Source organism: Haemorhous mexicanus, chromosome 9 (assembly GCF_027477595.1).
Source record: "Haemorhous mexicanus isolate bHaeMex1 chromosome 9, bHaeMex1.pri, whole genome shotgun sequence".
Taxonomy (NCBI): Eukaryota; Metazoa; Chordata; class Aves; order Passeriformes; family Fringillidae; genus Haemorhous; species Haemorhous mexicanus.
In genome coordinates, this window is record NC_082349.1 from 12,548,577 (window position 1) to 12,565,360 (window position 16,784).

General features: G+C 37.1%; 1 protein-coding gene across 2 annotated transcripts in view; it reads right to left on the reverse strand.

The window, feature by feature from the left end:
- Window positions 1-16,784, reverse strand: part of ADGRL4 (adhesion G protein-coupled receptor L4) — a 129,662-nt gene that overhangs the window by 21,738 nt on the left and 91,140 nt on the right. For both annotated transcript variants that reach the window (XM_059854094.1, XM_059854093.1), the window contains 7 exons: window positions 13,754-13,906; window positions 7,614-7,769; window positions 7,025-7,095; window positions 5,145-5,318; window positions 4,875-5,058; window positions 2,510-2,626; window positions 1,209-1,402 (listed from right to left, as the gene is read on the reverse strand). In XM_059854094.1, coding sequence (XP_059710077.1) covers window positions 1,209-1,402; window positions 2,510-2,626; window positions 4,875-5,058; window positions 5,145-5,318; window positions 7,025-7,095; window positions 7,614-7,769; window positions 13,754-13,906 — 1,049 coding nt within the window. The remainder of the gene's footprint in view (window positions 1-1,208; window positions 1,403-2,509; window positions 2,627-4,874; window positions 5,059-5,144; window positions 5,319-7,024; window positions 7,096-7,613; window positions 7,770-13,753; window positions 13,907-16,784) is intronic.

Sequence of the window (16,784 nt, forward strand, 5' to 3'; positions counted from 1 at the left end):
TCAAGAGACCTTTCTTACGCTAGACCGCACAATTCATTAAAAAATGCTTGTTATCATTGGAAGGCTGGGGAACAAAAACCACATTCTGCAAGGCCTATTCCAAGCAATTAAAACGTGGCTGGGGATGGAAGCAATTTATTCACACAGCTAAAACCCCACCAAACATGTAGTCTAATCAGATTACTGAACCCTGCTGGCACCTGCAAAGATGCTGGAATTTTTACCTATTGAAAACATTGTTATATAGATGCTTGCACCTGCTGAACATGGAGTAGACTCCAAGGTTACAGCCACATTGCTTATCCATTCCAAATGAGCAGTTCAAAAACTGAGACTTATTCCATGCATTTTACAAAGCAATCTGGGATAAAGCCAGGGTCATATCCCACCTGCTATATCACCTGCTACACAATAGTGATGAGTAAGACCATTAGTATTATTTAGTACAGTTAGTGCTTACTAAATCTAGTCAAAGACTAAGTCTGCCCTGTAATGTAGGCTTTATAAATATATGCAAATTTTATATAAAGTGATTTCTAACTCAGAAGAGAAGTAACAAATTTAAAAGCTGTGTAACCAAGGTTAGCACCTTGTTCCATTGCTCACCTCTACAGAATTGCTTTCTTGTTATGGTTCTGATGATTCTTTGTGCCATGTAAGGTGATTTTGCACATATGATTCAAGCCAGCAAAAATCTGTTTTTGCTGGAAGTAATCTTCTAAGTTTTAAATAAACGTGTTCAGATTTCAGAAGTAACAAAGCTCCAAAACCATAGGTTCTGCTATTACCCCCTAATTCCAGGTTACCTTTTTTGCATTAACCTTGAAGAATTACTTCCCTTTTTTTAGTATACATGCCTAACTGTCTGATAAACTTTCAGAAAGAAAACCCACCTAAATAAAGAACAGTCAAGATCTTATAATATTCTCTGGTTCAGACATCTACATTTTATATATACTACAATCCAGCAAAGATGGCATTATTGCCCTTGCTTTAGTCCCATAACAATTTTCCTCTGTACCATATTTAGTATATTGCACTTAGGATGTCACATTTGAGATTAATCTTATTAGAGTAATAAACTGTTACTTCACATCAGCAAACAACAGAATTGTGTTCGTCATATGCTGCAGGTATGCTTACTTCACATAAAATGATTAGCCAATGTTTTGTTTCACTTGAAGCTGATAATAAAAAAAACCCCTTACCTTGGCATACTTTAAGGTAAATGTTATTTTCTCAAGCTCATAGAGAGTGGGTGGATTTGAGCTAATTGCAACAGCTATCACTGCAGAGCTTACTGTCTGTCTCTGCTCGGAAGGGTCTTTGGAGGAGAGGTTTTTGGGCGAGGAAAGCAGAGAGCCGACGTTGCTGTACCGCAGAAAGACAACTGCTACAGTGCCTATCAATCAAACACACCATGGTTAGGAGTTTGTGGGTTTTTATGGAAGAACAAAATGGAAGGCATTAAGGAAACAATAAACAATAGACATTATTGCTGCTATTGCATAAAATATGCAAAACAGATGGAGTCTTTTTGGAATACTTATAAAATGTTTTAGAGACAATGAAATATAGCTTTATTTAAAACAATGTAACTGGCATTAGAAATAAAAATGTGTGTTGGCACTGGCAATACTAATTAAATATATGCATTTGTATTTTTCCTAGAGTAATGTGTGCTTGCTGCTGTTCTGCAACTAGTTAAACACGTGATGTCAACTCTTATAAACTGAAATGTCCCTGACCTGAAATAAATACTGGACTTTTCTGAAGTACCTGGCTTGCTTTGACTTCCATTACATTGGACCCAGGATGGGAAAAAGAAAAAGGTATTTTAGGATTCAGTGCTGATCTCGAAAAAAGGAGAGACTTTCTCCCTGGTACCACAATAAACCACATTTTTACATACTGATAAGAGTTGAGATGCAGATTAGAAGGAAGATGAAGATTTAAAAAATCTTTTCCATGTCTCTCAAATTATGTGGTATAAGTCCAGAGCTGTATAAACAGATGTATTTATATTTAGTGATATGTATTTGTATTTAGTGACAACAGTAGTTTTAAGCCCTTTCTGTATCACTCTGAGGTACAAGCCAGATCTGGGTTCTGCTGGTTTTGGTACTAAAGATTACACGTTCTTGCCCCAGTGAGCTACTCTCTGAATAGAAAAAGTTACCAAATTTTGAAGGAGAAGTAGCACAGAGAGTTGAAGGGGGCAGTCCAAAGTCATACAGCAGATCTGTGGCTGAGAAATGGATAAAGCTCAGGTCTGTAGTACCAATGCCCAGGGTGAAAACTCATTGCACACTCACTGTGCCACTGGATATATTAGAAATATTAGTCTTGAGCCAATAAAAGAGAAAAGGTGATAAAAATACCGTCTTCTTTGTAGTTAGCAGTGGGGAAGTTCAGCCTTGGTAAATGGCACATTTGACTGTTTTCTAGTGGGTAAAAGTCTGTCTAAGGTGTTTATTAACCCACCTACTCTCCAACCTTTGTTTCTTACCATTTGGATGAGGTTCCTTTCTCTTCTTTGGGGAGATCTTTATGTAATCTCCCCCTGTGTATACGTGAGGGTGGATGTGTTTCATGTGGTGTGAATCAAAAGCAAAAACCTTGAGCGCTGTAAAACAAGAAAAATACTGTACAAATCACGACTCCATTATGGCCTGCCATAATTTAGAGTTGGGTTAGTAAGTGTGCTACTGGATTGCATAATTACTGTGAATTTTAAGACTCTATCCTTGTGCAAAATATTTCAAGAAAAATGTCATTAATATAACATGTTTGTTTAAACATCTATTTTTTTTTATTTTCATGCATACATTTTGCTCTCATACTTTTTACTCTTTCCATGAAAAATACAGTCTCTTATTTGCCTTGCCTTAAATTAGGTACTAGAAAAAACAATGTAGGTTACTTTAGGAAGAGCTATTGCTGTATAAAAAATGTATTTCTGAAAGAGGCTACAAATCACAATTATAAAAAGGAAAGCACAAAATTCTCCACTGAATAATAACACTTGATAAGAGCCAACTTTTGAAAAGTATATATTTTATGGTTATCTATCCATGCTACCAAATACACATTGCACCATGAACTAATGATGTGTCTTGTCAAAAAGCAAACAGGCAAGCATCACCCCTTAGGACAAAAACTACATTAGAGACTACTGAGCTCTTTACTTGCTTCATTACGGTGCTGAGTTTCAATCACCCAGGATGGGAATAAAAAGAAGTCAATTGGGCTTTTTTAAAAACAAAACAAAGCAAAACCAAATTAAACAAAACAAATCTAAAACTTGACTGACGGAGGAATACCACTAAGCTAGACCAGCTGCATTGCTTGTAGCACAACACACAAAAATAATATGAGCTATTTAAGAGACTAGCTGTCAGAAAATGTTTGTAAGGGCATAAGAAATTGTTTTCTTTGGCTGGAGTTTTGAAAAGCTCATAGTTCAAGAGCTTGTACCAAAAAAAACAGTGGAGAGAGAGGGTTGATGTTGTAGGTCTTATCCTAAAATAGTTGTGTCTGGCAAATATGACACCTGTGAAAAATTTATTCATGCTGAAAAACAGTAACAAAAAATTTTAGTGTTTGGGTCCAATTTGGAAATGGGCTCATTCAGTTTACCATGTTAGAACAAAACCAAGGAATATAATCATTAACCTTTCAACATAGGAATTCCTCTCCATTCTCTTTATCAGCTTTTTCTGTCACCTTGGTGACTGATACCTACAGTTCCCCTGGAGACTGCACCCAGATCCTCTCTTCCTGACTTTCATGGCCTCAGCTCGGTGGCCGTGAGAGCCTCTGCTTTTGAGCAAGGGAGGTGTGGGGAGGGGGGCACAGGGGCTTTACAGCCAGCACCTGGCACTGCTCTGCACCTGCTGCAGACCCAGAGGTGCTCTGCAATAACATGAGTCTGATTCGACAGAGTCTGTGTCGAGGAAAAAATCCCTCCCCTCTTTTTCATCACTCTAATTTATTTTGGGAAAGGTGAGGGAAGAACAGGTGCTTTGACCTGCCTTGAGACCACAGATGGAATCTTACTCATCAAGTCATCATATAAAACAGCAGGCTGGTGAGAGACACTGAAGGACTGTACTAAATCTAAAATAAGAAAACAGATCACATACAATTTGGAGACATTCAGAAAAATAAAGATGAAAGAGTGGCCATTGGCAAAGGAATCAGCCAGGTAAAGGAATCATCCTTTATGAGGATTTGCAAAAGTGGCTGGTCAGCCTTACTCTGCTCTCAGAAAGAGTGGTAAAACTATTATTCCCACAGCAAAATCAGCAGGTATTGGTGGGAAGACAGCAGCACACAGGGAGAAGGTAGGTGAACAAAATGGTGCAGTTGAGACTAACCAATTCTCCTCCTGGGAAATTCCTCTTAAAATGAGAAATTCCTGTTGATATAAAGCCACTCAAGATCAAACTCACAAGGTACAATCCTTATTCCAAGTTCATTTATAAGAACTACACTGAAGCAAAAAGAGTCAAAAAATATGTAAAAAGTGAGTCCAAATTTTGTTCCACTGGTGTTTTTTATACACATAAGATGCACAGGATAATTTTGTGCTTATAAAATGAATCTAGACTGTGTGAATATGGCCATAATGAGAGATTTAAAGAGAATATGAAAACAAGTTCCTACAGACTCTCAATTTATTTTTTTGCTCTGGACCCAAAGGTTTAATCTTTGAAAATTATGATACCTACACTGAAAGTCAGGTGTTAGTTACAAAATTAACACCTGTTTCTTTCACATAACACCATTTCTAATCTTTATAATTGTGCCGAAGAACTCCTCAGTTTAATCCACCTCTAAAGTATACCTTAGAATAATTTTCTTTATCTCACCTATGTCACTTGCATTAGCATCCAGCTGGGCTGTCCTTTTGAAGCTCTGTGACACGAGAAGCGTGGCTTGCTCTGCAGTGTGCAGCAGCTTAGTCAGGCTCCGCCTCTGGTTATCCACAGGCAGAGCTTCCCAGACTGCAATTTTGTCTTTTTGTAAAAAGTTGTTCACAGTGTTGACCAAAACCTGTAAGTAAGAGTATGTGTTTGAGAAGAGTCCCAGGCTACCTTTGGAACAAGGACAAACCCCACAGCTCCAAGGCTTGCACTCACGTTAATGGTGGTGTTGTGGAGGGCTTCATTGTCAGGCACAGAGTCACTCACGGTGCTCCACGGTGAATAGGACAGTGCTTCCACATAAGAAATCACTTCTACAGGCAAAAGTGGTCCCAAAGTATTTTTATTAATTTCTTGCAGCTTCTCCAGAGGTGTTTTAAAATGACTAATCTGAAAAATGCGAGAATTCCTATCTTAATGAAACAGTTAAAGCCATATTTCTGCACGTGAAAATGAACCCAACAGACTGATTTCTGTTATTTAACACACTGGTTTGTAAGACACTTGCAGAAACACCCCTACTCAATCAAGAGGTTGATCCATAAATTATTGATATTACACATGTCTAGTACAACCTCCACAAGCAACCACAATTTAAAAAATGGTGTGCTGTCATTACACATTTTTTCCCTACAGCAGCTAAGTTTTATTTATCCTGATGATCTAAAGTGAACAAGTAAATGTTCTGCAAAAAAATTTAATGTCAATGATGTGATTATTCTGCTTCTGTATTAATCTACTGACTTTTCTTTTAAAATTTAACTGAAGAGGTGGGAGCAGATGGGAAGTATTTGTATTTTTTAGTTGTTTTTTCTCAAATGCAAATTATAAAGCATGTAGTTGAGTGAACTGCACTGCTTATTTCTCCTTCAGTGCTTCAGCTTATAAACTGCTAAATAAACTCATATAAAACAGCCAGTTTAAAATATAGGCAGGAGAGTGTGAGATGAAGATTAACCTTCCACATTTCAGTCTCATGGCTGAATAAGAGAAGAATTTTTACTTCACAATACTGGAATCTAATTAGTAAAACACTCAACATCTGATTTTGTATGATCTCTACTCTCTGCTGTTGAACAGCTTCTATGGGGCTTGCTTTGTCTTTGACTGTAACTGAACAGAACTAGAAAACGGGCTGAAAATCTGACAGTTATTTATAAGAAATTATTTTAAAATATTAATTTAATTTTATAATTTGAGCATATCTTTTAAAAAAATCTCACTCTAAGATTCTGTTGTAACATTTACCATGCCTTTGCACCTAAGTGTGATAAGCAGGTATTATATTTGATATGATGCATTAGATTGCAGGTAAACATAAGAAGTATGATAACACTACATAGATGTAATACTAGGTTAATAAAATTCTTTAAAATAATATCTTTTTGAATCCAGTAACTGAATCAAATTGCTTAATACCAAATGCAAACATATACAATTGCTTTTAATTTATTTATGCTTATGCTTCATTTATCCTTTAAAATTAGACAATATTGTAGCTGTAGAATAATGGATAGTGCATTCATTAACATATTTTTAATTGGCTTTAGGAATCTCTGTTTCTGGTGAAAAAAAAAAAAATCTGGTGAAAAATACTCTGGCCACAGAGTATTTGTTTCTATAAATCCTGTATCACTTTACAGACTTGCCTTTGAGGAGTAAATGAACCAGCATACCAAGATGCTATGGCTCCCTTTTCTATTTAGTCACTTGTTGACATTACTTTTGTAAGCTATCTTGCCTTCCTTCTGAACAAGCAAATAATTGCACATCAGTAAATGCAGCAGTGTGTAACTCCAGAAATTGCAGAAACAGCTGAGTGATTACCACACTCCTGAATTTTTGATGCATCATGACTCACTTTGCTGGAAAGAGAACACGCAGATTCCCAGCAAGTTATTATCATGAGTAGAACATACAACCCAGTTCAAATAATTTGAAATTATTAAAAAGCCTTCTGTCAACATGCTTAAGTTTAATTGTATGCTTCAAGCCTTTGTTAAAAACTGTTTAAGAGCTATTATAATTGAAATAGCAGTTTCAAACAGAAACAATTACAGGATTTGAAAATTAATCTACAAAGCAGTGTTACTTACTCTGGCTAAAGTTCTGTTAATATGTTCAGCTATACAGTCTTTGAATAACTCACACTTGGCCTTTGGATTTTCTGTAAAAACAAAAAGGGAAACTAATTAGACATTGCAGTTCAATCAACACTCAATACATACTAATTGCAAAAGCTCTTGTCTAGGTCATTCCCCAAACCACCAGCATTCTGAATTTATGCACATAAAACACAACATTCCAATCTCAAACTACAGTTACAAAGACTTTGTCTTGGCCAAAATTATAGCATTGGATTGGAATGAGCTGTTTTATTCAGGTAGAGAATTTGGTCCCTTTTATGGGACTTCCACAGGTGAAGCAGAGAGAGCTCAAATTTACAGAAAGGAGCACAGATCTGACATCTATGAGGAGGCAACCATTATTTCAGATGGATCTCATCACACTGCTTAGCAAAAATACATTTACAAAATTATTCTATTCTCAGGAATTGTAGATGCTGCAGCCTTGCCTCTTTTTCATGTCTTGCTGATTAATCTAACTGAAGATAAATAGGCACTGGTGGGTTTCTCAGAAGATGTATCTCTATAATAACACATAAACCTTTATAATATCATGTACCTTGGCAGGAAGTGCCATCATTTGGCTTAAACTGCAATTTTCCTGTGGATGGTTGATAACCTTCCTTACAGGAGCAGTTAAACCCTCCATCCACGTTTTCACATTTTGCATGATCTCCACAGGCAACACTTCCTTCATTGCTGCACTCATCTACATCTGCAAATATTGTGAGAAATTGAATTTTTATTAAGTATGTACAGAATAACACCTTGCTGCTTTGTTGATAATAGCCCCACGTACTACAAGCAGTTTCATAATAAAATTTCATGTAATAAAAAAAAGCAACAACTAAACCCACGATCTCAATGGCAAAACCCCTGCCAATTATAATACTTAAGGATTAGAAGGATAAATTATAATTGATCATATTTTTATACCACCACTTTTATTGCTCTATAATACTACACTGCTCATGTTTTAAAACCATATTAATTCTATCATAACAAAATGGTTGGCATGATGCAAATCATCTGAAATCCATTTTTTCAGAGATTAGACTAAATAGATTTTCTCAGCTCAGTTAGAAAAAGCAAAAAAGCCCTGCAGACTTCTCTTTTAAGTTGCAGCTTTAAAAAGACACTGCAAAAGCTCACTCTGTCCATCTTGTTAATCTAAGAATTAAACTCTGTGCCCTTTAATGTGCTTGGCATATCCTTCTTTTTTTTTTTTTAAATCCACATTTAAATTACATTTGTCTAAAATGTCTTTTGTGCTTCTAAATAAATTGCCATTAGTTAGAAAAGTTCAGTAACTGGGTGGGGCATAGTGCAAGAGTAAAACCAATGAATTCCAGTAAGGGGATCCATGAATTGATCAGTTTAGGAGAGCTGGGTACTAAATCCCTGGCTGGAGAACCGATCATTTTGCATTATTTGGCTGGCTAAGGATAAAGATCAAATAACTCAATGGAGAAAGCAAACTGGGAACTATACCAAATAATTCTGGAGAATGAAGTAATGGACTGTGAAGTGCTGTGCTGGAAAGGAGAAAAACATGGAGAACTTTGGGGCAGGTATATCTGAAAAATGAAGTGGTACATGAGTGGGTTAAAGTAACAGCCTGAGAACTGAACTGAAGGAAAGGAAAGAGTGCAGGGAAGGGAGGAGAGAGGATGGCAGCTCCAGTCAAGAGCCGGTGTGATGCTTACTTTTGGAAGGAAATTGGTGAAAAAGGAGAAGTGGTTAATTGATCAGTGGAAGAGAAGAGCTATCTGAATTGATGAGCAGCCTCTGCTCGGCCAGAGGGCGTGTTAAGAACAGACAAGCAGAAAGCAGATTTGGGGTGGCTGGAAAGACACTGTTAGCATATAGGAACTAGTTTCACACTCTTCTTTGATACAAGAATCTTGGTGGTTTTCAAAAAGGAGCAACAATTCATGTGAAACAGGGTTATAATTGAAAAACGGAAACATATACTGCATGAATATGGATTTATAGAGGGAATGCAAAAAAATACATGACGGATACTTGAGGGCCATCTGTCTATTTGGACAGAGGTCTCCCTGGGATTTAAGGTTGAATTCCCACCACACTTTCATATGTCTCTTTTTCTCAATGAACCAATGCTCTGATTTGAACCTGATATGCTGTGTTTTAAGCCTGAAGCTCAGAAGCTGCCATGGCAAAGCCATTCAGACTCCTGCACAGACAGGAAGGAGATGTGGGACTGGAGGTGCATTTGCCCTCCCCAGCACAGCCACCACTGCTCTGCAGGGAGAGCCACCAAGAAAGCTATGTGTTTAAATGGCTTGGTGCCACCATGGAGGTTTTAAGCAGGAAGTTAAATTACGATTTTCTGCATTAGGGCAATAGTTTATTTCCATATTTAATGTCCCAAATTGCTAAAGTTTCTCTTTAAGGATCTGAGTTTTGCATTATCCGTATTTGTATGGTTTCTGTGATCTCAGTATTCATAGTTATGGAGCTAACCACATTATACATGAAGCAATCTGGCAAAAGGGAAGGAAAATAGCATGATGTAGTGCTGCACACAGGATACCTCATAATTAAATGCTGTCATTTAAAGACACAAGGCTAAAGTTCTTACTCTTGGCATTTAAATAACCTCTCACATCAGTAAATTATAAAGCTCTGCTTGAAACAAGTGAGTGTCTGTCAGTGCCTTGTTGTGTGACTCTGTAAGACAGAGAGACTTTGAATGTAGTGGCAGGGGTGAAAATCATGACAAAGCCAGTTTGTCTAACTAGAAAACACCAACACCCTCAAACCAAAGATTTCTTTGGCCTTGTCAGCTACATGGAGGGCATGTACATCTGAACAAGCCATTCATCATGTAATGCAGTGCTGAAACACCAGCAATTGAAAACAATCTTTGTCAAAACATACAATTAAAAAAAAGTAATATTTTAATGGTTTTTAGAATTCTAAGGATCAGGTTTCTGTACAATTTACTGATACAAATGTTTCAAAATTGTCATGACACTTTTCCTAAACTTTCAGATCAGTAAATAATTGATTTATTATTATTGGGCAGTCATGAAAATTCTTTTTTTAATTATATAAGATATAAAATGTAATGGAGATTTTAATGAGAAGGGAGGATTATCAAAAACAAAAGAAGAAAATCAAGTATTTTGGTCCATCTCTGGCAACAAGACTGCTATTTAAAGTTGGATAGAGATACCCCATTGAGTATATACAAATAGACTTTCTGCAGTTGAGTTGTCCATATGGAATGGGTCCATATCATGCCTATTTAATTTTCTGTTTTCAGAAGAAAAAACAACTCCTGGATGAGAAAATTAAAAGGCAATATGCCTGAACTTGCAAGGTACTAATTAGCTTCGTATCCCTTTAAAATCAATGAGATTGTCAGGAGCAGCCAACAGTTTGTGACAGTTGCAAGAATGCAGCTTTTAAGTTGCTGCTTTGAAATGCTCTGTGCAGTAGCTGTAGGCTTTTGTTTCTTTATAGTTTGTAGTTATGCCTTTTTAACCAAATATGCAATTGTTGGACCACACACAGACAACAGCTTGTCAGTGCTTTCAGCAATCCAATTTTAGTGGAGCTTTGGGGTGAGGATCCCAAACTCTCCTCCTTGATGTGCTGTGGGAGCAGGAGTGGGCTGCCAAGGCTGTGTGAGCAGTCTTCACAGACAGCATTCCTGAGCAAAGGTTGAAGAGCAGCAGCTTTTTAAACAGAAGAACATTTGCCACAGGTCTGTAAAAAGCCCTGGCCTTTCAGTAAATATTCAAAACAAATCCTGGAGCTGAACTTTGAAGCTTTTATAATGGCTGCCATCAGTAAAATAATATCACCAACACCACTTAGGCTAGTGTGAAAATAGATTTATAACCTTTTATTTTATTTCTTTGCTTTGTCACTCCTCATCTATTGCAGCAGGCAAGGAAATTCCAATTAAATTAAAAGTACGGGGAACAGTTATTATGTTCAGTCTTGCCAATTACAGGATTGTACCTACGTCGCTTTGATTCCTCACCAGCCAGCCAAGACAGCTTGATGTCTACATTATACCTTCTGCTTATTAGTAGCTTGCAAGTGATTGAAAACTCCAATTGCAAAGGACTAGATGTTCCCTCCCCGTGTCTCCACTCTGTGGAAGGCAGCAGCATGCACAAAGTGGAAATGTAAAAGGCTATGAATGGCAAAGGTAAAAGAAAAGTTAGCAACGTGGCCCAACGCCAGATTCCATCCACTGTACAGCTCCCTTGTCACAGCAAAGGATGGGATGGAGAATGGGTGCCTTCCCAGTGCTCTCAGAAATACCTGAAGGGAGCTAATAGCATGTTCCCAGAAAAAGCAGACTGGCGTGGATGTCACTTTCATTTCACAGATGGCCATTTTCATGTTTTTACTCTGTTGACTGGGGTGAAAAAAGTAGGTTTCTATTTCACTTTTTTATCTGCAGCTGAACATTCAATAAATTGTGAAGTCTAAGGAAAAGTATGGCTTTTGCACAAATCAAAAAATAGATTTTAAAAGCTCACTTTCAGGACAGCAGAAAAATGTCTTCAGAAATGTCACATCTCTGCATTTTTTTCTTCTCCATTCCTTTATCCTTTTCTTCTCCTCTCTTTCCCTTCCTACTGTCCAGTTTCTTCTCTACATGCATCTTTCTTTGTCATGTCTTCAGCAATTCTACCTGATAACATGGGTGAAATACTTTTGACCCTCAACTCAAAACTCAGCATTCTGACTGGATTAAGGGTGAACCAACATTTCTCAAAGCCATTTTCCCAAGATTTGTTTTGATCTACTACCTTGGGGAACATTATCACTTTTAACTCAGGAGCTTTTTGTGGTTTCCAAAGAGGGAACACACAGGTCTGTGCATGGATTTTGCAAGTGACTTTCACACTCTAGGTTATATGCCACACTTGCACTACTGGAAACTCAGGCAGGTTTGAGGGCATAAACAAATAAGGTTCATATTGGCATACTCTCTAAAATTTAAACACTAGTTTTAAAGTTACTGCCATGTACATATATACATGTATACATACATACACATATTAAAAAGAAGATTTAGGACTTTGCAGGATCTAAAAATATATTGTGGGGCCCCATAAACGTGTGTAGTATGGATACCTGGTAGTTCTGTTCTGTGATTTGTACTAAATAACTTGCACTCCATTTAAAATGAAACGTTGATATTTGCTTCAGCTGTCACCCTGAATACACAAATGTCAGCTGCTTGTGTGCAAGTCATATCTGCTAACTGTAGCAGCAGCACCATTGGGTACAAAATATCCTATTATGGTTTCCCTGATGGATAAGGAAAAAATTAATTGTGGATCAAAAGGTTGTGTTTAGGACTCACATCTTGGTAAAGTAATTGGTACACTTGTTTAATGAAAAAAGATGCCCACAGGTAATTTTTTTCATTTCAGTGTGCATTTTGAAAGCTCTTGGCTCCTCCATGTGGATATTCAAAAAGAAGAAGTACTCTAGTAGATGACAAAAAAAAAAGATCAATCTGCCCATTAAGGAGGGAAAAAAAGAAAAAAATTATCAAGCTAAGGGTAAGAAGTTAAAGTGACACAAAAACAGTCAGAGAAATAACTTCGAAGACAAACTTCTGAAGCTGAGGAAATATCATAATGTAAAAATCAAAACCTGGAGCAGAAATGGTGAGAATATTTACAGCTCAATGTGCTAACTGTCTCCATCCCAGCTAATTTAAGAATGATTCATAGCAGCTGGATAAAGCAGAGCACTTTTAGATGGATGTGAGCAATGGGCAAGAAATGTTGATTAGATCACTTTCTGGCTTAATATGCAACCACTCTGCTGATATTAAGAGCAGTGAGAAGAGAGGTTGTCAGCACTCACAAGCTCACAGGAGACATACCTAGAATGAGACACAGTCAGCATAAAGGTGTAAAGGGCAATAGATTTATTTCTCATTTCCCCATTCCCTGAGGACTTTTGCAACATACAGAGAAAATTACCAGGAGTTTGAAAAAGAGAAATAGTTGCAGTTCTTCCATTCAGAGGAAATCCTAAAGGATTGCATGATTGTTCAGAAATAACATTTTTCCTGAGAACTTTTCCTCCCCTGTAATCTTGAACATGTTCCATTGAAGTGCTACAGAACCAGAGGCTAATGAATGGCACAGGAGGTAGGATAACCCTGCCCTGATCCTGCGTGCTGCTTTTGATTAGACTTGAGAAATACCAAAAGTATCCTAACCAAGTTTCCAAATAAAAGAAATTTGAAGGATACTAGTTCAAACTTATAGAGAATTTTGTTGATCCAGATCTGAATGCAGAATATTTTGTCACTTTTACTTCTGAGAATGTGACCAGCCTGCTCCCAGATCAGTGAACCAGTGGCATAAATGGGTGAATTGGTGATTTCTATTTGCCTTAACTATATATTTATTGTGTAAATCTGTGATATGTGGATTTAAATATATTGCAAGAAGAGTCAAGATGCAAGTGTCACTGAAGGTAATGGCAGATGCTCTGTTGTCAGGGAGAAGCGTGGGCCTGAACTGGAATATTAAGCAAGCCTGTTCCAGTCCAAAATGTGGAAATTTTATATGCAAATTCCAAACTTCACAAATATGAGGGCATTTTTCTAGATTTCTATAATTAAGAGAAGCAATAAGAGAAGAGTGACAGTGTAAAGCTCTCTGGCAGACAGTAATAACTTACCCACACAGGAGGTTCCATCATTAGGAACAAAAATTTGTTGACCATTGCTGGGTTTGAAACCAGACATACACGTGCAGTAATAACTTCCCTCTGTGTTTGTGCAATTGGCATGCTCTCCACAAGGCTGAGTAGCATTTTCACACTCATTATCGTCTGCAAGACAAATTATGGAAAAAATATATTTACATTTGATGATTGAAGAAAGCAGTATTCTATGAGCTTAATTTGGCTCTGGTATTTCACTTGCATAAGTCTCAAATGCTGAGCTGGCAGGCTTAGTATTTGTCTATAGAGTGTTCCAATTGCCAAGGATATAATCAGGTCTTCAGCAGCACTCATCTGCCCTCATCCTGCGTGGATCAACAAGTGAGAGATCAGTGGGATGCTGAAATGAATGGTTTAATTGGATATACACTTGGAATTAAGGATTGAGACAAGTGCGTGTTCTGCCGTGGTTGTAATTGATAACATTTTTTTCCTATCCAAAAATATACAGGTAGAAGCTCACTCTGAGGATGTGTCTAGGAATTCTGAATTATTAAAAACAGAGGTCAAAAGGATGTAAAGAAATCACCCCCTTAATTCTCTGACATCAAAGCAAAACCACTATAGCTAAATGCACATTTTAATGGCCTGCTTTAAAAGACCTTCTACAGTATTTCTCAGCATTACTAGAAAACATACTTACAAATTCATCCTACTGACTGGCCTGAGTCTTCAAGTATATTGTTTTTTCTCAGTTAATCCAAAGGTCTTAACAAAGATATCAGCAAGCTTCATGTCTTGACCCTTACCTCTTAACAATTGCTCTGAAAGTCATAATTTTTTGTACCTGAAAATTCACATGAACAAATTTACAGGGCCAATCCCAGGCCTCCAGTGAAAAGGAGTGATACACACAAGTTTGAGAATGTCATCTGCAGAGCCTCAGCATGGGCTGTCTTTATGAGCGCGTGGATCCAGCAATCTTAATCAAAGGTCAAACAAAATCATAAACTCATGCTTTGAACTGCATAGTTGATCTCCTGCAATGACTCAATAAAACCATTTCCTCTCCAAAATCTTCCAAGGTTTCTGTTGTCTATTGAATAATTTTCCAACCAAACTTGAAAAAAATTTCAAAAGCTTTCATATCCTGGCACATTTCTTATCAAACTGAGAGAAACACTCACAATACTGAGAAATCCATCTTTCCAATAGCCCATTTTTTTGAAGTACCCCGAAACTTTGAAACAAAAAATGAATGAAAGTCTCCCAAAGAAGGTGGCACTCTTGAGTGGAATTCTCTATTTTCTACATCATGAGAAAGGAAAAGAGTTAAAGACTTCCTAAAATGTACTGGGATTTTGTTCCTGTTCTCAAGCAAAAGGTACTCATAACATGATGAATGACAGGAAAGAATTCTAACAGGGAGAGAAATAACAATTTATTGCAGAAGAGAAATGATTTAGGAGCATGACAGGGAGAAGAAATATGATTTCAGAAAAGACACCCAAGGATGAGCTTTTAGAAAGGTGCTCCTGCTTCCTGATGGTCAGTGTTCTCATAAGCTGTTTACAGAGATAAGATGCAGATAAGGAAAGTGGCACACAGGCAGGGGCAGTGACAAGATTAAAGTACAGCAAGAGCCACAAAGCCTTGCAGGAATACATTTCTGGAATAAAACTTAGTCACAACCCCCAGCATAACTCAAACGGGGCATATTTTGAGATTTGAAGTCTGACATGGTTTTGAATGTGACTCGGTTGACTCAGACATGCAAATATCAATTCAGAGCTGCAGTTTTCCTCAGGGGAATTTGGGTCAACAGTATCAAGTGGATTATGCTCATTAAAACTAAAATGTAATGTAATTTAATGAGGAATCCAAGTATAAAAGCACTGTGCCAACACACGTCAACAATATTTATTCCACAGCCTTGGTATTCATGAGAATACAGCAGAGGATGAGTATTATTTGGATCTTAAAGAATGCCAAAATAAAACCTAATTAGTATAAGTGGAATTACGATAGGGAGGAAGAAGTGTGATGTTGATCCTAGTTCAAAAAAAATGCATGAGCATATGAAAAAATCTGGCTTGCCATGTAGCACTGCAGAGACCAGGTCCCAGAAAACTTTGCAAACCTTAATTACAGGGTCCACTTCTAATGTATTTTGTGTGTGTCTGACTCCTTTGCAATCCAAATTTGCCTAGCATTTAGTGACAACAAAAAAAGAGTGGACTACCCTATTCTAGTTAGTTGTAAAATTAATTTGGTCTTGGGAAAATATTACAGATTCTAGAAAAAAGTATGTGTTGACTTTGGAAAGCTCATGGGATTGTAGTCTTGGAAGATGAGAAGTAGAAGGTCACTGATAGTGGCAGGACTTGATTTAAAGGAATAACACAGTTGAGGAGTCTAAAGGCTACATGCAAGAACATTTATTTTGGATTTTTTTTTCTAGGAGTTCAACTGTAGTCCTTGATATCCAGCAATATTGCCTTTTTTCGGTCGTCCAAAGGATTTATAAGCAATATTAAAATGACTCATACAGTGGTTATCAACAAAATCTCTAGAATTATACCTAAATAACTTCACTGGATTGTTGGTGTTTTTCCTCGATATTTATGATGTCTGCAAGCAGTTTAATGGTGACTGTATGGCCTTGGTAAGCTTTCTTATTGAGAGATCTTTCAGATCATTACAGGAACACTTTGAACATTGAAGAACAGCAGTAACTTACATTGCAAACACAAGAATGAATATTTTAAAGAGTTAAATTCACATGGAGCTTTCATTTCACTATTCCCATGGTCTAAAGCAATACTGAGCAGACTGTGCAGGGGGATAATTTACTGGACCACATCCTGCTTGCATTGAAATAGATGACGTACAAGTTACTGATGCAAGTAGGCTATGGAAAACTACTAGGTTAATGAGGAAGGCAAGAGAAGCAGTTTGAAAAAAACAGAAAGGATTTTCATATAGAGTCTATCTAAATATTTCTTTTTACACAAAATATTCTACAAGATAAAAAATGATGGTAAAA